Raw genomic sequence first — 19,611 nt, 5'->3', positions numbered from 1 at the left:
TCTTTTCTGGATTGAGCTGTCTCTTTGCTGAATACATGGGGATGTATCTTTGCTGGATTGGGCCATATATTGTATATGTGCAATCACTATACACATTGAAAACAATTAATCAGATAAAAGAGAAGCACTCCACACTATAAACCTAAAAGTAAATATGAGACAGCAAAATAAAACAATAATGCAAATAAAAATAAGCTCTAAATAATGTCCCAAATGCCACACATGTAAAAAGTGACTAAGTAAAAGTCCCATACACAGTCCAATTTAAGGCTTTAAACAATTTGTCAGGGACTTTAACATAAAGGTAGAATTATAGTGATAGTAGGTTTATTATACAGATCTGTATGGCATGCCTAAGGAGGGATGGATGTAGAAAAAATAGGGACAGAGGGATTGGGTTCCAGAAGAGGGAATTGTACATATCCATCTCACTACACCCTAAGTACAAAAAGTTTTAATGATTTTCTTTAGGACTGATTCAGTTTTCGTGGTGCGATTATCCATTTATCTCACTGTAAGCCTTCTCAAGCAGGAAGTTGGAAAAGGACAAATATATCATGTTTCGTTCAGTGTGTGCATTTGTACTTATGTAATGTGATATTTAATGTTATTTTTGATAGCTCTGTGAATAATATTAGATCATATTACACATATACTGTATACTATATATACATACATACAGTTTGACAAAAACATTTACACGATAAAAAAAAAAAAAAAAAAATCACTGTATGTTTTTTTTTTATTAAATTCCTTCTGTCAGCCAATGGTAGACCAGCTTCCCGTATTAGGTGGAGTCCAGGAATCATATGTATGGAACAAAGTCTCCCATCTCTCTATAGCTGCCAACCTGCACCCTCACCTGCCAAGATGTTCTTCGCTGTGAACCTCCTCCTGCTGTGTGCCGGAATCTCTGCCTCTACAAGTACGTCTTCTCACCCTTTCCATATGTTTCCACATAATACGGGGGTCAGACACTATAAGACAGTGATTCTCAACCAGGGTTCTGTGGAACCCTAGGGTTCCTCCAGAGGTTGTTAGGGGTTCCTTCAGCATTGGGCAATTTCTACCTCTCAGATAAGTTTCCACCGACACCATTGATATTTTTAGCTATCTGTAAGTAGGTAATTCTTCCCAATGCCCACAAGTGTAAGGATCGTTCTTCCCACTGACCATCACACTAATGTATCAGGAGTTGTAGATTTCTAATTTTTAGCAGGGGTTCCCCCGAGACCGGAGAACTATTTCAAGGGTTCCTCTCTGTTGAAAAGGTTGAGAAAGGCTGCTATAAGGTGTTTGCGTGTATCTATTTAAACTCAATAAGAGTTCGGTATTAAGCATCTTGGAAAAGGCAAGCTAATTAAACCGCTTGCCACCAAAGGTATATACATGGACGTCCCCGAGTTTCAGTGGTTATACGCGGATGATGCCTGTACCTACAGGCATCATCCCAGTATCCTTCTTTGCAGCAGGCGATTCTCTTACATGCAGAAGTGATCGACTGGCTAATTAGCCACTCGATAACTTATTAGGGTGGCGGAAGGGTGGTCCCACCCCCCTCCTGCCGCCGCCTCTCCCCAGCTCCCCAGTCCCATTGCAAAGGCCGGGAGCGATGAGGCCGGTGGCAATGGCTGCCCTGTACAGAGAGAGAGGAACTGACGTTGTCCCCCTCTCTGTAACCCCAGAAACTGGGAGCGATGAGTTATATCAACACTTCCGGTCCTGCCCCTTTGTTTACCTGACCACCAGCGGCCAGAAAAGCAGCTGATCAGACCGATCTGTGTCTGATCGGTTGCATGGGAGGCCGGACCCCAGATCTCTCCATAAAGATATCGGGAGGAGCGACGTGCTGACGTCACCGCACGCTACGTCCGTTCATATAGGGAGGAGCGATGTGCTGACGTCAGCGCGTGCTACGTCCGTTCATATAGGGAGGAGCGACGTGCTGACGTCAGCGCGTGCTACGTCCGTTCATATAGGGGGGAGCGACGTGCTATGGCCGTTCGTATAGGGAGGAGCGACGCGCTGACGTCACCGCATGCTACGTCCGTGCGTATAGGGAGAAACGACGGGCTGGCGTCACCACGTGCTATGTCCGTGCGTATAGGGAGGAACGACGTGCTGACGTCACCGCGTGCTACGTCCGTTCGTATAGGGAGGAGCGACGTGCTGACGTCACCGCGTGCTATGTCCGTTCGTATAGGGAGGAGCGACGTGCTGACGTCACCGCGTGCTACGTCCGTGCGTATAGGGAGGAACGACGTGCTGACGTCACCGCGTGCTATGTCCGTGCGTATAGGGAGGAACGACGTGCTGACGTCACCGCGTGTCCGTTTGTATACAAGCACGGGCGTGTGTTCTGTAGCCGGCCGGCCACAATTCTATGCAAGTTTTAATGTTCTTTAATATATATATACGATCGTTTTTTCTGTTGATACGTTTTTTTTAATAAAAGTGCCCTACGGGTTTTACCTATGTTTGCTCCACCTTCCCTTCTTTCGAGCAAACAATGATTTACCCTTCGCCATACCATATGGTATCAGTAGAGAGCTGACTAAGTGGAACTGGGCGACCTTGCCAGAGGATCTCACCAATCGGATCGTCTCGACGATTGGACTGTGTGTGGAGACTCCTTCAAGGAGAAAGGTCCCAGCCGGGTTATGGCTATATGCGCTTGAATCTCTCACAGCCGGTAAGCGTGCACTGCATCTGGTGGTGGGATTTTTTTCACCACAAATCACCTTATTGTGGAAAAAAATTTCTTCAGCACAAGTCACTTTATTGAGGAAAATATCCCAGTCATCATTCAAAACTTTTCACGGACTGTGGACTGATTTCCATATATGTTTTTATTTTTCATTTCTTTTCTGTATTTGGATTTGTGTTTTTTTTTATAAGAATTTTCTTATAGAAATATTTGCTTTTTGAGATTTTTTGGAATGTTTATGGACATATCTATGTGAAGTTCACGATTATTCACGTTAATTAATTTTTTTAGGATTTTTTTTATATTAGTTGATGTTCATTTATTATTTTTATCTTGATGAATTGTTATCTATAATTCTTTCACAGGATTTAAGATTTATTTATTTAGGTTTAAATTGAGTTATCTTGGATTAGTGTAATATTTTTATTTTATTATTATTTATGAGCGCAACCTTTTTGGATTTTTATCTCCATAAAGAGGACCTGTCACGACCCATGATGTCACATTGATGTTGTTCATCCCTTTTGATAACAATAAAGTTAGTACAAAAAAAAGTGTAAAAGAAAATAAAAAAATTGTTAAAAAAAATAAAAAAATATAAAGCCCCCCCCCCCCGTCCCACCGTGCTTACGCACAAATGCGAACACATACGTTACTATCACACGCATATGTAAATGGCTATCGCACCATCCATGTGAGGTATTGTTGCGAATGTGAGAGCGAGAGCAATAATTCTAGTATCAGACCTTCTGTGTAACTCTAAACTGATAAAGGCGTTTAAAGTGTCGCCTATGGAGAGTTTTAAGCACCGTAGCTTGCCACCATTCCACGGCAGATGTAATTTTAAAGCATGACATGTTAGATATATATTTACTTGGTGTAACATCATCATTATACAAAAAAATTGGGCTAACTTTAGTGTTTTATTTTTTTTAATTCATGAGAGTGCCTTTTTTCCCCAAAAATTGCGTTTGAAAACCTGCTGTGTAAATACTGCTAAAAATATATATATATATATATATATAATGTTTGGGGTTCTAAGTAATTTTCTGGCAAAAAAAAAAAAGGATATTATTAACATGTGGGAGTGAAGTGTCAGAAATGGCCTGGATGGCAAGTAGTTAAGTGATTTCTGATTGGTTGCCTTGGGTTACTGTACATCCCTTCACTTTCCAGTGGTATTACATATTATATTGCAAATTGAATACAGTTATCCTAGTTCATGATTCCTTTAAAGGGCAAGTCATTCCAAAAGAGTTTTTCACACTATTCGGAAATCCTATCAAAATTCTTTGGACAAAAATGTTCGTCCGATTTTCTTATGTCTAAGGTCTCCAGCCTTCTTCAGTCTAATGAGGACCTCCAAGTCCAAAGATAACTGACATCCTTCAATATGTAGTGGGTTGTGAGGCATAGTGGGTGCAAAGATGATGAAAGTCATTGGGCACCAGACACTTCTTGGATTTAAAAGAGGTTTTATTTCTTTTGACAGTCCTTTTTATATATTTTTTAGGGGAAAGAGGGTTAGGGCCAGGACACCCTTAGATAGTTGCAAACTCAATTGGCAGACTCAGAAATTTCAAAAGGAGGACAGCTGTGCAGCAAGAAGCCACATCTGCACTTGCAGGAATGCTATCTCTATGGTAATAGTCCTTTAACAGTTCCTAACTCAAATGCAACTGTTCTTTCAGCTCCACTTCAACTGCTCCTTGTAGTTCTTCATTACTGAGCTGCTGGTCTCCCACTAGACCCTCTGATTCACTGATGGTTTACTGGTGGTATCCCCTCAAGCGTCACCCCCACTTCTCCGCTGGATCCCTAGTATGGCACTCCAGATACTTTTCAAGCTTCACACCTGCTAACCGGCTCGGTCCCTGGCTGGACACACAAGGCTACTCTGCAAGCATCTCCTCCACTGGTTAGGTCCCTGACTTGATCAGCGCCTGAAGTTTCCCTATTCTCCACCATGCCCTTTCGGTGAGAATATGGTTCTGGTACTTTCTTCAGTTACTCATTGTAGTCCCTTCTAAAGGCGACTGGTCCCTTCGTGGCGACAGCTGCCCTTCTACCTCCGACCACTGACAGGTTCTCCCGCTGGCAGAACCGTCACTTCTGCTTGGACTGCAAGCCGCAATCCCAGCCCTGCGCTGCTCTCTTACTTCTGGATAGGCCCTCACATAGCCTAGCAGCCAGATGCCCCTGAGACAGGCCCAATCTCCAGTCTAGCAGCCCAGGGCGTACGAAAAACGTCCACCCAGACTGCAGTCCAGGTGGCAGGGATCACCTGACCTCCCCTAAATATATAGGCTCTCCCAGCAGGCCAAGGGATTCATTGGCTGAGATACCCCATATACTCATAACCTGACTTTGGGTTGCCCTTCTCATATCTAGTACCATCAAGTACCCGGCCACCCAGTGGTAGAAGAGAAAAGTGCAACAAGGCCAAACTTAGGGAGAAATCAATAGATCCCTATCAATCGACCAAGATAATTACTCTTGGCAAGGAAATATGTGAGGAGTTTCCTGACTAAACTCCAGGGTGCTACACTTATAGTGTGTATAAGCCTTTAAGTGGACCTACCTGACCACTACACTGACATACCTGCCCACTACACTGACCTACCTGACCCCTACCCTGACCTACCTGACCACTACACTGACCTACCTGACCCCTACCCTGACCTACCTGACCACTACACTGACCTACCTGACCACTACACTGACCTACCTGACCACTACACTGACCTACCTGACCACTACAGTGACCTACCTGCCCACTACACTGACATGCCTGCCTACCACACTGATCCACCTGACCCCTACACTGACCTACCTATATACAGTTCCTATTAGCGCTACAAACTACTAGTCATGTGCATTGTCATGTACAACCTGAAAAATATATAGTAAACTAGGTTCCAGTGCAGCTACCAACCACTGGAAAAATGGATATCAGGATACAGAAAATAAAAAGCAGTGCACAATGGAAATCGCATGAAAACGTATTAGTCTTTAGATAAGTAACATGATGAATTTTTTTTTTTAACCACTTGCCGACCGCCTAACGCCGATGTACGTCGGCAGAATGGCACGGGCAGGCATAAGCACGTACATGTACGTGATTTGCCTCCCGCGGGTCGGGGGCCCGATCGGGCCCCCGCCCGGTGCCTGCGGCGGTCGGTTTTCGTTCGGGAGCGATCCCGGACGAGGGGACGGCCATTCATTCATGGCCACCCCCTCGCGATCGCTCCCGACGAATAGAAATCCCCGGTGACATCACTTCCTCTCCTGTAATGTAAACACAGGAGAGGAAGTGATGTATTCTCTCCTCCGTGTCGGTATTTTTCGTTCCGACACGGAGGAGAGCGGATCAGTGAGTTGCACCAACACATCCCACACACAGTAGAACATGCCAGGCACACTCACACCCCCCCTTTACCCCCCGATCACCCCCCCAATTACCCCTGCCCCCCAGTCACAGTGACACCAATGTCATTTTTTTTTTTTTTTTTTTTTTTTTTTGCATTGGTGTCATTTGTGACTGTAATAACTGTTAGGGCAGTTAGAGTTAGCCCCCTTTAGTTCTAATGTACCCCCCTAACCCCCCCAATAAAGGTTTAACCCCGTGATCACCCCCCGTCGCCAGTGTCACTAAGGCTGGGTTCACATTGCAGCGGTTTATGAGAACGAATGTGATTCGCACCGCACTGCAGTGCAAATCACATCCGATCTCTGTGCGATTCGAGTTCAGCCATTCGCCGCACCCGCCGCACCCGCCACACCCGCCGCACCCGCCGCAAATTCGCACGGGACCCTTTTTTTGGCCCGCAGCAGAATCGGATCGCATGGGTGTTCACACCATGCGATCCGAGTTTGCAGATCGCACTGCGATATGCGAACTGATCTGGGGGTGTCAGTAACATTTCACTGACACTCCCAGCAGTTCGCATAGGGCAGTGTGAACTGCCGCCGGGAGGCATGCGATGCGGGAACCCGCCGCGGATTCGCGGCGTTTCCGCATCGCTCCAGTGTGAACCCAGCCTAATAAGCGATCATTTTTCTGATCGCCGTATTAGTGTCCCAGGTGACGCTAGTTAGGCAGGTAGGTATTTAGGTTCGCCGCAGCTTTTTATAGCGCCAGGGACCCCCATATACTACCGCATAAAGCCCCCTGATTGCCCCCTAGTTAACCCTTTCACCAGTGATCACCATATAACTGTTACAGGTGACGCTGGTTGGTTAGTTATTTTTTTATAGTTTCAGGGCACCCGCCATTTATTACCTAATAAAGGTTTAACCCCCTGATCACCCGGCGGGTGTCATTTGTGACTAATAACTGTTAGGGCAGTTAGGGTTAGCCCCCTTTAGTTCTAAGGTACCCCCCTAACCCCCCCAATAAAGGTTTAACCCCGTGATCACCCCCCGTCGCCAGTGTCACTAAGGCTGGGTTCAGATTGCAGCGGTTTGAGAACGGATGTGATTCGCACTGCAGTGCAAATCACATCCGATCTCTGTGCGATTCGAGTTCAGCCATTCGCCGCACCCGCCACACCCGCCGCACCCGCCGCAAATTCGCACGGGACCCTTTTTTTGGCCCGCAGCAGAATCGGATCGCATGGGTGTTCACACCATGCGATCCGAGTTTGCAGATCGCACTGCGATATGCGAACTGATCTGGGGGTGTCAGTAACATTTCACTGACACTCCCAGCAGTTCGCATAGGGCAGTGTGAACTGCCGCCGGGAGGCATGCGATGCGGGAACCCGCCGCGCATTCGTGGCGTTCCCGCATCGCTCCAGTGTGAACCCAGCCTAATAAGCGATCGTTTTTCTGATCGCTGTATTAGTGTCACAGGTGACGCTAGTTAGGCAAGTAGGTATTTAGGTTCGCCGCAGCTTTTTATAGCGCCAGGGACCCCCATATACTACCGCATAAAGCCCCCTGATTGCCCCCTAGTTAACCCTTTCACCAGTGATCACCATATAACTGTTACAGGTGACGCTGGTTGGTTAGTTATTTTTTTATAGTTTCAGGGCACCCGCCATTTATTACCTAGTCTCACTAGTGTACCCCTAAATTTAGGGGTGTCTACTTTCCAAAATGGGGTCATTTGGGGGGGGTTTGTGCCATCTTGGCATTTTATGGCCTTCAAAACTGTAACGCCCTTAGAAAGCCTGAAGGCGGTGCTTGGTTTTCGGGGCCCCGTACGCGGCTAGGCTCCCAAAAAGTCCCACATATGTGGTATCCCCGTACTCAGGAGAAGCAGCAGAATTTATTTTGGGGTGTCATTTCACATATGCCCATGGCATGCGTGAGCAATATATCATTTAGTGACAACTTTGTGAAAAAAAAAAAAAAAAAAAAAAAGTTTGTAATTTTCCCGCAACTTGTGGCAAAATATAAAATATTCCATGGACTCAACATGCCTCTCAGCAAATAGCTTGGGGTGTCTACTTTCTAAAATGGGGTCATTTGTGGGGGTTTTGTGCCATCTTGGCATTTTATGGCCTTCAAAACTGTAATAGGTAGTGAGGAGTGAAGTCAAATATTTACGCCCTTAGAAAGCCTGAAGGCGGTGCTTGGTTTTCGGGGCCCCGTACGCGGCTAGGCTCCCAAAAAGTCCCACATATGTGGTATCCCCGTACTCAGGAGAAGCAGCAGAATTTATTTTGGGGTGTCATTTCACATATGCCCATGGCATGTGTGAGCAATATATCATTTAGTGACAACTTTGTGAAAAAAAAAAAAAAAAAAAAAAAGTTTGTAATTTTCCCGCAACTTGTGGCAAAATATAAAATATTCCATGAACTCAACATGCCTCTCAGCAAATAGCTTGGGGTGTCTACTTTCTAAAATGGGGTCATTTGTGGGGGTTTTGTGCCATCTTGGCATTTTATGGCCTTCAAAACTGTAATAGGTAGTGAGAAGTGAACTCAAAAATTTACGCCCTTAGAAAGCCTGAAGGCGGTGCTTGGTTTTCGGGGCCCCGTACGCGGCTAGGCTCCCAAAAAGTCCCACATATGTGGTATCCCCGTACTCAGGAGAAGCAGCAGAATTTATTTTGGGGTGTCATTTCACATACGCCCATAGCATGTGTGAGCAATATATCATTTAGTGACAACTTTGTGTAAAAAAAAAAAAAAAATTTTTTTTTTGTCATTATTCAATCGCTTGAGGCAAAAAAATAAAATATTCAATGGGCTCAACATGCCTCTTATCAATTTCCTTAGGGGGTCTACTTTCCAAAATGGGGTCATTTGGGGGGGTTTTGTACTGCCCTGCCATTTTAGCACCTCAAGAAATGAGATAGGCAGTCGTAAACTAAAAGCTGCGTAAATTCCAGAAAACGTACCTTAGTTTGTAGATGTGACAACTTTTGCGCAAACCAATAAATATACAATTATTGACTTTTTTTTTACCAAAGACATGTGGCTGAATACATTTTGGCCTAAATGTATGACTAAAATTGAGTTTATTGGATTTTTCTAATAACAAAAAGTAGAAAATATCATTTTTTTTCAAAATTTGCGGTCTTTTTACGTTTATATCGCAAAAAATAAAAATCGCAGAGGCAATCAAATACCATCAAAAGAAAGCTCTATTTGTGGGAAGAAAAGGACGCAAATTTTGTTTGGGTACAACATTGCATGACCGCGCAATTACCAGTTAAAGCAGCGCAGTGCCAAAGTGTAAAAAGACCTCTGGTCATTTACCAGCAAAATGGTCCGGTCTGAAAGTGGTTAAGAGTCAAAATATAAAAAGTTGCAGCAACAGTCAATAGTAGTATAGATACTTGTAGATGGTTGCAGAACAGTCATAAAAGCATATAGCTAAATAAGATACTGGTATAAATAATAAATGATACCACTGCTGAGTCCGGATGAGAGGGGATTAACATCAACCAATCAGCTTCAGGCTGGACCGGGGAGAGCGCTGTCACAACTCTAATTAGATGGTATGAAAATCCCAGTGGGCAGGGGGGAGGATGGTGTCTCAAATCTTGTAGCTGACAGATGAAAGCACTCAGCCTACAAACACACATACAGGCACGGTAAGGAGGATCCTCAGATGGGCACAGCAAGCCCTACCGTGGGATGTGGAATGACACTCCTATGAGGATGCTGTGTAGCTGAGCTGTGTAAAGGCTAGACAGGAACAGCCAAAAGGGGGAAGGAAGACAAAAAAGCCGAGCAGGCAGACTAGGAGCCGGACGCACTGGGTGACGTCAGCGTTACCACGGAAACAAAGGGAAGCCAGAAACAATGGGAACTCGTCAGTAATCAGCAGTGGAACATCATAGGCTCAGAGGAAGCCATGACTACATGTTTAACGCTTCAGCACTTTATCAAAGTCTGCACTACCACTACACTGACCTACCTGACCCCTACACTGACCTACCTGACCACTACACTGACCTACCTGACCACTACACTGACCTACCTGACCACTAAACTGACCTGCCTGATTCCTACTTCCTGCACAACTCACACACCTCACCTATCCCCCACATATACAGTTCGATGTAATAGATTCATCATCCTCCTGACTTCTCCATAGCCTCATCGTCCATCTGATCAGAGCTCTCCCCAGCACTGGATGGGCAGTATTGTTTAGGAGTCCTGCCACCCAGCCGATCCTTGGTGTCCCCTGCCGGGAGCTAACAGCCACTGCACCTCTGCGATGATCTCCAAGCATCCCCCCTCTCCCTCTACTGTTCTCACACACAGGCCGCACCAGGTTAAAAGGCTGGACTGAAGGAGTCCCGGGGCGGGGGAGTTGGAATAGGGTGCAGCGGAGAGGCAGTAAGCTGCAGCACAGACCCCCACAAGTCAGAGGAGGAATAATTTTGCGCCCCCCCTAAATGTCACAGGATGACCGGCTGCCCCCCACCCCCATGTGTGCGTGCACACCATGAAACTGCCTCGGCATAAAACAAATGACTGTATTTATCTGCGTACAACCCTGTTTTAACCCTGAAAATAGAGTGAAAATGATGTGTGCATATTATACAACAATATTGTGCTGCCTCGGAGGGGAAGGGGGGAGCAAGCGCCGCCGGATTACACAGAGCGGGGATCTCCCGTTTACTCAGCAGCCACTGTAATACGAAGTCACGCCTCCTGGACCAGCTCCTATCATAGACGTCACATGTCCCGGCATTGGACCAATGTTCTGTCTGTCATAGGAGTTAGTCCAGGAGACAGGACTTGGTGTTTTGGCTGCCGAGTAAATAATCTGTGTAATGGTGAGGGTGCACATGGGCACTGATCAGGCTGCATTTATGGGCAATGGTGAGGCTGCAGATGGGCACTGATCAGGCTGCACTGATGGGCAATGGTGAGGCTGCAGATGGGTACTGATTAGGCTGCATTGATGGGCAATAGTGAGGCTGTAGATAGGCACTGATCAGGCTGCAATGGTGAGGCTGCAGATGGACATTGATCAGGATGCATTGATGGGCAATGGTGAGGCTGGATTGATGGGCAATGGTGAGGCTGCATTGATGGGTTCTTGTGAGGCTACAGATGGGCACTGATCAGGCTGCAATGGTGAGGCTGCAGATGGACACTGATCAGGATGCATTGATGGGCAATGGTGAGGCTGCATTGATGGGCACTGGTGAGGCTACAGATGGGCACTGGTGAGGCTACATTGATGGGCACTGACCCTTATTTTGCTTCGAAGTTTTATTATTTTCCTGAAACTTCCCTTTTGAAATGAAGGGGCATGTAATAAGCCGGTAAATATGGTATGTTAAATGTAACCATTTGCAAATTGTATATTTTTAAATATTCAAAAAATAAATAAATAAAAGATTTTTGTCACACTTGTTTTGTCGCACTTGTGCTGTATATTATATATTTATATACTGTATATTCTATTATGCATGTACAGTTTATTTATTAAATTATATGATTTTTCTTGAATTCAGATTTGCAGTGCACACTAATGTCAATGAAACTGAAACAGATTGATGCCGGCGCTGGTGAAGTGTACGGTGTGACCAGTAATGATGACGTTTACCGATGGGTAGACAATCACTGGAAGAACATTCCTGGGAAGCTCATCCATGTTTCTGCTGGACCTGCTGGAGTTTGGGGTGTGAACAAAGAGAAACACATCTATAAAAGGCAAAACAATACATGGATGTCTGTATCAGGTAAAAATAAAATAATCTTTGATATATTATGTGCCAGATATGAGCATATCTAATACATATGTATATCATCAACATAATATTGAGACATTCTGCTTCATTTTAGAAAGTACTGTACATAGAAGCATTCCTTTCATTCCCTAAAAAATACAATGGGCTGTATTTTGTTTCCTGTTTTACACTCTTGTGCGCTCCTGAGTCTGGATGGAATGTGGAATTGTGCATGTAAATTTAAAGCACAACTGAACAAGAGATGCTTCAGAGAGGATATGATTTTAATTTACCAATAACATACTGGTGACCCCCCAATAGGAATAAAACTTTTCCGCGAAAGGGAGTTTAATAAGACACGTGTCCACTCATTAAAATTAGAAGAAAAGAGGTTTAACCTTAAACTGCGTAGAGGGTTCTTTACTGTAAGAGCAGCAAGGATGTGGAATTCCCTTCCACAGGCGGTGGTTTCAGCGGGGGACAGCGTCACAGCGATAGTTTCAAAAAACTATTAGGTAAGCACCTGAATAACATACAGGGATATACAATGTAATACTGATATAAAAGAACACACATAGGTTGGACTAGATAGACTTGTGTCTTTTTTTCAACCTCACCTACTATGAAACTATGTAACTGAAGACTCCTGTATTAGAGTCTATACAAGTACCAAAGCCAGGTACGGGGTGAAGCACAAACCTCATAAAATGAGCAAAACACTCCCTTTATCTTCCCTGATTGAGCCAAATCCGTCTTCATTTGTGTCTCACACGTTCCCCCTCCCAGACACTGCAGCTCACAGTGGGAGGGGTTCAGCAGCAGAAGCAGAGCTGTCACTCCAGAAAGCAGTGGACGGGACTAGGTGTGGCCAGGTGCTGAATGAAAAGCTTTAGGCTTGTGTATGTAGCACTGACCCCCGAAGGAGGTGCTGGTTTGATTTGGGCTTACCGTTACCTTCTTGACCTTGTGCACGTCTAGGGGGTTTCCCAAGGTAGATGGCCCAAAGAACTGCAGAAACTGACACTGGATCCTCTTTTTGGGATATTTATTTAAAAGATAACACAGTCTCTTAAATGCAGGGTAGAGGGTTAGGAAGGAAGTTTCTCACCATAGAAATCCAGAGAATTATCATTTCACAACTGGATTCTCACAGCTACCGGATAGACCTCCTCTCACTAGGCCTAGCAGCCGATAGAGTGCTTAAAGTGGTTGTAAACCCTTACAAACCACTTTGACCTACAGGTAAGCCTAGATTAAGGCTTACCTGTAGATCCAAGAAATATCTCCCAAACCTATACAGTTTAGGAGATATTTGCCCGAAGACGGGCACCGCTGTCTACGGCGCATGCACCGTAGACAGCGGCGCACAGGCGCACTGAGCGTGGCATCCTCGATGACGAAGATGCCGCGCAATGCCGCGCGTCTCGGCTCCCGTGCGCATGCGCGGGAGTGACGTCATCGCGGCTTCGCCGAATGACAGCGGCGGAGCTGCGGGATCCCACCGAGAAGATGGATGTGCCGGACTACAGGGGACAGCGGTGACTTCGCTGGCTCCTGTGTCAGGTAAGTGACAGATAATGGGCTACTATGCGATGCATAGTAGTCCATTATGCTTTGCCTTTGCAGGGAATGAAGGAGGAAGTAAACTCATCAGGGTTTGCTTCCTCTTTTAGTAGAACAAAGTCTCTGCCACAGACTTGAATGTAACTGAGGAGTGTAAGTAAATCTAGAGAGCTATCATACGGTACCAGTATCTCGCAGCCGCTCCGGCAATACCGTATGAGTGTAGATCCATTTAGTGTCCTTCATCTGAGCCTCCAGGCTCCTTCCGAGCCAGCCTTGTGCATAGCCTCTCCGCCAAAGAGTCCTCCCCTGGGTGCTTCTCCAGTTGCTGGGCCTCTCCTCAGGTGAGACGGCACCAGACCACCTTTGAATCCTCCTCTCAGTTACTTCACCTCTGGCTATCCAGCCCCGAGACTTGGAATTGGGTGGATCCGTACCCCAGGCCATGAGGGCTATGGGGGCTGGTCAGGAGGACCAGGACCAAACAGACAGAAGAATCTTCTGGACCGGAACCCTGAAGCACGTGATGTCAGTACCTTAAATACCCTCTCCCAGAATGCACAGCAGGATGACACTCCCACTGGGCTAGTTCTGAGAAAGAATGGCATTCAATACGCTTGGCTAAACCGCGTTCTCACACTTGCCAGTGGTGACAGTGACACCTGTGGCCAAGGAGAACCCAGTGCAACCCAGCAAGACTGGTACTGAAACCATAATTTGGCATAATTAACCCCAAAACCCAAATGTGGTTTTAGGAATATTAAATTGAAAAAAACATATAGCGCGTGCTCATCAGGAGCCGGCGCTACATATCAGTGATAATGCTGATAGTCAATTACGCAGAAACACTTTTCATCCCACTGAGAAAGCAGGCACAGCCTACATGTAAGTGGCAACTCTGCTCTAAATTCAGGAGCAGTGCAGCATCATTACCACGCATCATCACACTAATGCCGCGTACACACGAGAGGACTTATGTCCGGCAGACTTCCAAAGGAGTTCCGCCGGAGTTCCGCTGGAGTTCCGACGGAGTTCTGGCGGACTTTTCGACCGAACGGACTTGGACACACACCATCACACCAAACTCCGACGGAGTCGAACGTGATGACGTACGACTGGATTCGAATAAGGAAGTTCATAGCCAGTAGCCAATAGCTGCCCTAGCGTCGGTTTTAGTCCGTCGGAGTAGCATACACACGAGCGGATTTTTCGAAGGGGACCGGGTCCGGCGGAGTTCCGTCGGGAAAATTTGAAGCATGCTTCATTTCTAAAGTCCGTCAGACTTTTGCGAAGCTAAAGTCCGTTGCAGCCCACACACGATCGAATAGTCTGACGGACTCAGTCCGTCGGACTTTGGATGTTGAAAAGTCCGCTCGTGTGTACGGGGCTTAAGTTTCATTAGGAAGACTTTATTGTCAGGATTTTTGGGTATTTGTGGGACTTTGCAAAGAAGCTAAGAAAAAACTATAAATGGTGATACACTTATAATTAAAGGGTAACTCCAGTTTCATGGGGGGAAAAAATATCAAATTAAAAAAAAAAATAATATAGCTTATACAATTGCAACACAAATCATATCGTAATTGAATGTTATTAAACCTTTCATTTTCAATCTGCAGCCTCTGTCATTTTCTGTAAAATGCAATATGGCTACCTTGAGGTGTTCTGTACACAGAATGTTGGCTCACTAATTTTCCCCAAAGTCTACACTAAGGTACAAGTCAGATTTTTGGCATCTCCTGCAACAAACATTTAATTTTTGGTAAGATACTCCCAATAGGAAATCTCATCAAAAGGGATGCAGAAACTGCCACTTTCCTCATTAGAGCCCTACAGCTGCAGCAGCTGGTTGATAATTATGAAACCCCTCCCATTAGACTCACAGGTGCACAGAGAAATAAACAGGGATTTCTTCAAAATAACAAAAGGTAGGAATCTGCAACAAAGTTTGTTAATATCCCATGTACAGTGATCACCAGAGGGAAATTACAATGATCCTTATCTATGAAACTGTTATAGTTTATAAATTACTTTTTGATACAGTAGATACTGTAATGGAAAGGCCAGCCATCCTGTAAAGATTGGCTGGACATCTTCCTGCTACAAGGAAAAATGACTGCCCCGCTGTGGCCACTTTGTGTTCCCCAGGCTGGTGGGACTTGTGATTGGCCTTGAAGTGGCACAGGACATTTTGCGTAATTGTTGCTTGTTCTGCAAAGGAGAGGACACTTGGCCACCATGCTTTAAAGAGGAAGTGAAAGCTATTTAAAAAAAAAAATGCAACCTGCAAGGCAAAGGCATAATGAGCTAGTATGCATAGCATACTAGCTCATTATGAATAACTTACCTGAGAACGAAGCCCCTGAAGCGGTCCTCCGTCTTCATCTTCGCCGCTGCCATGTATCCCGGAGTGACTTCCGAGTCTCGTTGCTCCGGCACTGTGATTCGCCGGAGCCGCGATGACGTCGCTCCCGCGCATGCGCAGGGAGCCAACACGAGCAGCATATCGTAGTGATCTGCGGCTTGCTCAGTGCGCCTGTGCGCCGCTGTCTACGGCGCATGCGCATGCGCCGTAGACATCGGTGCCTGTCTTTTAGTAAATATCTCCTAAACCGTGTAGGTTTAGGAGATATTTCTTGGACCTACAGGAAAGCCTTAATCTAGGCTTACCTGTAGGTCAAAGTGGTTTGTAAGGGTTTACAACCACTTTAAGCAGCAATGAGATCTATGCTACTGCATAGGAGAGTTCCAATCCCATTTAACTATTGTTTTAATGTTCTTTCTGTCATTACACTCAATTTAATAGTCCAATGTGTTTTTTTTTTCAACAGGGCTCTTGAAGCAGGTAGATGCTGGTGGTGATAAGTTCTTGGGTGGAGTGAATACACAGGACAACGTTTACTGCTTGAGACAGAATGACACAGTTTCAGGATCTTCTTCTGTAACCTGGACACCACTGAAGGGGTCACTGAAATATTACAGCTGTGGTCCACTGGGGTGCTGGGGAGTCAACAGCGACGACGATATTTACTTCCGCCACAATGTCAACCCAACAACATGCCAGGGAACACAACAGCAGCAGATTAAAGGTTCTCTGGAGATGGTAGAGGTTGGCACAGATGGTTCCGTGTATGGTGTAGACTCAGCAGGTCACGTGTACAGAAGGTATTTTTTTTTAACTATGTATGCAGTAGCATTAAAGTGGTTGTAAACCCTTACAAACCACTTTGACCTACAGGTAAGCCTAGATTAAGGCTTACCTGTAGGTCCAAGCAATATCTCCTAAACCTATATGGTTTAGGAGATATTTGCCCGAAAACGGGCACCGCTGTCTACGGCGCATGCGCCGTAGACAGTGGCGCGCAGGCGCACTGAGCGCGGCATTTCCAAGAATGGAGCTGCCGCGCGTGTCGACTCCCGTGCGCATGCGCGGGAGTGACGTCATCGCGGCTTCGCCGAATGACAGCGGCGGAGCTGCGAGACACCGCCAACAAGATGGATGCGGCGGACTACAGGGGACAGCAGCGACTTCGCTGGCTCCTGTGTCAGGTAAGTGACACATAATGGGCTACTATGCGATGCATAGTAGTCCATTATGCTTTACCTTTACAGGGAATGAAAGAGGAAGTAAACTCATCAGGGTTTACTTCCTCTTTAAGGCAATGTGTAAAAACAAAACAAAAAAAAAACTGTCAATTTGGAAAAGAAGTATTAATTGCGAATGTTGAGAATGACCAGTTGGACAAATACATATCATTCAGCAACTGCTGTGCATGCTCACAATAATGGTAGGTATGTTTTGCTCCCTTTTCAAATGAGATAGTGCTTTTTGAATCCTCAACATAGGCATTAAATGATACATCAAATAACGATAGTTTTATACATCCTTCATTTGTCAGTCTGGAAAGTTTATCCTACTAATGCCAATGATGGCCAGGATTCCCTAAAATTTTCCTTAGAGGAAACAATATTTTTAATGTAGCGCTCTCCCCAACCTCCAGAGGCCTGGTGGTGACCCCCAGAGTTAGGGAGGGCTGATATTCCTCCTCAGGCAGGGGCAGACTGACCATTCGGGCACTAGGGCACTGCCCGAGGGCCCTATGCCACTAAGGGGCCCCATCAGGGTTGCCAGCCTCAATAAAACCAGGGACAGTATGTAAAAATCTGTGTTTTTTTAAAAATCCCAAGATTATAGCTGCCCCACCTCTCTAGTACCTTTTCATTGTGTGTGTATTCTGTGTGTGTATACTGTGTGTCTGTGTGTGTATACTGTATGTGTTTGTGTATACTGTGTGGCCCCATAATCTATTGCCTGGGGGCCCCATAATCTCATATTGCCTGAGGGCCCCATAATCTCCTATTGCCCAGGGGCCCCATAATCTCATATTGCCTGCGGGCCCCATAATCTCCTATTGCCCGGGGGCCCCATAATCTCATATTGCCTGGGGGCCCCATAATCTCATATTGCCTGGGGGCCCATAAACTCATATTGCCCGGGGGCCCCATAATCTCATATTGCCCGGGGGCCCCATAATCTCCTATTGCCCGGGGGCCCTATAATCTCATATTGCCTGGGGGCCCCATAATCTCCTATTGCCCGGGGGCCCCATAATCTTCTCCTATTGCCTGGGGGCCCCATAATCTCCTATTTCCCGGGGGCCCCATGAGTTGTCAGTCCGCCCCTGTCCTCAGGGTGCAGGTTACTAGGGATGGTGGTGTAGTGCAAGGTGAAAAGAAGGGCGCCAGTCACTTTTAAAAATGAACAAAGAGAGTTTTATTTTTCTTAACAGGAAATGTGGGAAAGAGGGCTAGGGCACAGGACACCCTTAGGCAAATGCAATAGCAAACTTGCAAACTCCATGAACAAAAATAGAACTAGGCCGACAGCAATACAGAAAAAGGGCCTATAAATTGAATGCAGCCATCTGCATCTCGTAGCAACTGCTGTCTCCTATAGCAGAAACTTTACTCACAGTATCCCACTGTAGAGCCTGAAGCTTGGCTCAAGCTTATCTCACAGCTCTCCACTGTACTTCTTCAAGCTTTCCCCACAGATATCTTTCGTACTTCTTGGATGAGTTCTCGCTGGAAGCTTTCCCAGCTACTTCAAAGTCCTCTCTGGTACTCCTTCAAAACTCCATCCCTTTACACCTGCCTCCTGCAGCAAGAGTTATTGACCCTCTGGCAACTTCTCCCTTGCCTCCCAGGAATGATCTGGCTCCTCTCAGGACAAGCCCCTTTACAAGTGGTTAGGCCTCAGGCTTCAGGCCTACAGCTTGGCTGCTGCTCCACACACATCCACCCAGGCTGCAGCCCAGGTGAGAAGAACCTCAATCACCTTACTCTCTCCAAATAAATACCTTTACCCAGCAGTCTCAGCGGCCAAAGAAACATCCTGCTGATTGGCTGGGAATAGTATACTCACTCTACTACTAATGCCAAAAGTAACAGTGCCACCTATTGACAACAGGGAGAAACCAGAGTTAAATCCAAGCTTAGAAGAAAATCATTTTATCAAAGACTACCAATTAGCCAGGCTAGTTACCACCTAGCACATCTAAATCTACTAGCAGCCCTGTTTAGGACAAAGGTGCTACATTAATATGACTTTTTATGTTGTATAACAGAAATATTTTTGTTTTAGAATTGGAATCAATGACAAAAACCCAATTGGAACATACTGGACCCGCCTGGACTTTTCCTTTGCTTTCAAACACGTCACATACGACAGAGGATATCTGTGGCTTATCACCCCAAATGAAAACATCCTTCGATGTTCAGTCAGTGCCTGATTTGGACATAACACAAGACCAAGCAGAGTTCTCTATAGTGTGGAGTCTGTGGACTTCTCTCTCTCCGTCTACTTATCTCTGTCGATTGGTATTTGGGTATTCTTGTATTTCTGCAATATTTTGCATTGCCAATAAAGTAATCTAATGCTAGCTAGGACTTCCAGTCAAAAAAATTTCGGAGCAAATAAACTTTTTGTTTCTCTAAAATTGTGTCCTTTCTCATTGTCAGAGAAATATTGCTAAACCAGGACTTATCTTGTGTGGGGTACATTTATATTCAGCCCCCCCTGAGACAATATTTTGTAGAACGCCCTTTCGCTGCAATTAAATCTGCAAGTCTTTTTTGGGGATGTCTCTACCAGTTTTGCACATCTAGAGAGTGACATTTTTGCCCATATTTC

At 45.6% G+C, this 19,611-nt stretch overlaps 1 protein-coding gene across 1 annotated transcript; it reads left to right on the top strand.

Moving 5' to 3' along the window:
• Nucleotides 1-758: 758 nt before the first annotated feature.
• LOC143933681 (fish-egg lectin-like) lies at nucleotides 759-19,248 on the top strand. Its single transcript, XM_077456666.1, has 4 exons — nucleotides 759-925; nucleotides 11,640-11,867; nucleotides 16,250-16,583; nucleotides 19,063-19,248. Exons 1-4 carry the CDS (start codon nucleotides 814-816, stop codon nucleotides 19,208-19,210), a joined length of 822 nt encoding a protein of 273 aa, XP_077312792.1. The 5' UTR covers nucleotides 759-813; the 3' UTR covers nucleotides 19,211-19,248.
• The last annotated feature ends 363 nt before the right edge of the window (nucleotides 19,249-19,611 follow it).

The sequence above is a fragment of the Lithobates pipiens genome, unplaced genomic scaffold, assembly GCF_037356315.1.
Source record: "Lithobates pipiens isolate NorthernLeopardFrog02 unplaced genomic scaffold, aLitPip1_a1.2 Scaffold_27, whole genome shotgun sequence".
Taxonomy (NCBI): Eukaryota; Metazoa; Chordata; class Amphibia; order Anura; family Ranidae; genus Lithobates; species Lithobates pipiens.
The sequence above is the reverse complement of the archived record's forward strand: the minus strand, read 5'-3'. Positions and strand labels throughout refer to the sequence as shown.

Coding starts and splice junctions, on each gene's coding strand:
- LOC143933681 (XM_077456666.1), top strand. CDS start 814: ATGGAACAAAGTCTCCCATCTCTCTATAGCTGCCAACCTGCACCCTCA. Junction 926..11,639: donor CGGAATCTCTGCCTCTACAA/GTACGTCTTCTC, acceptor TCTTGAATTCAG/ATTTGCAGTGCACACTAATG. Junction 11,868..16,249: donor TACATGGATGTCTGTATCAG/GTAAAAATAAAA, acceptor TTTTTTCAACAG/GGCTCTTGAAGCAGGTAGAT.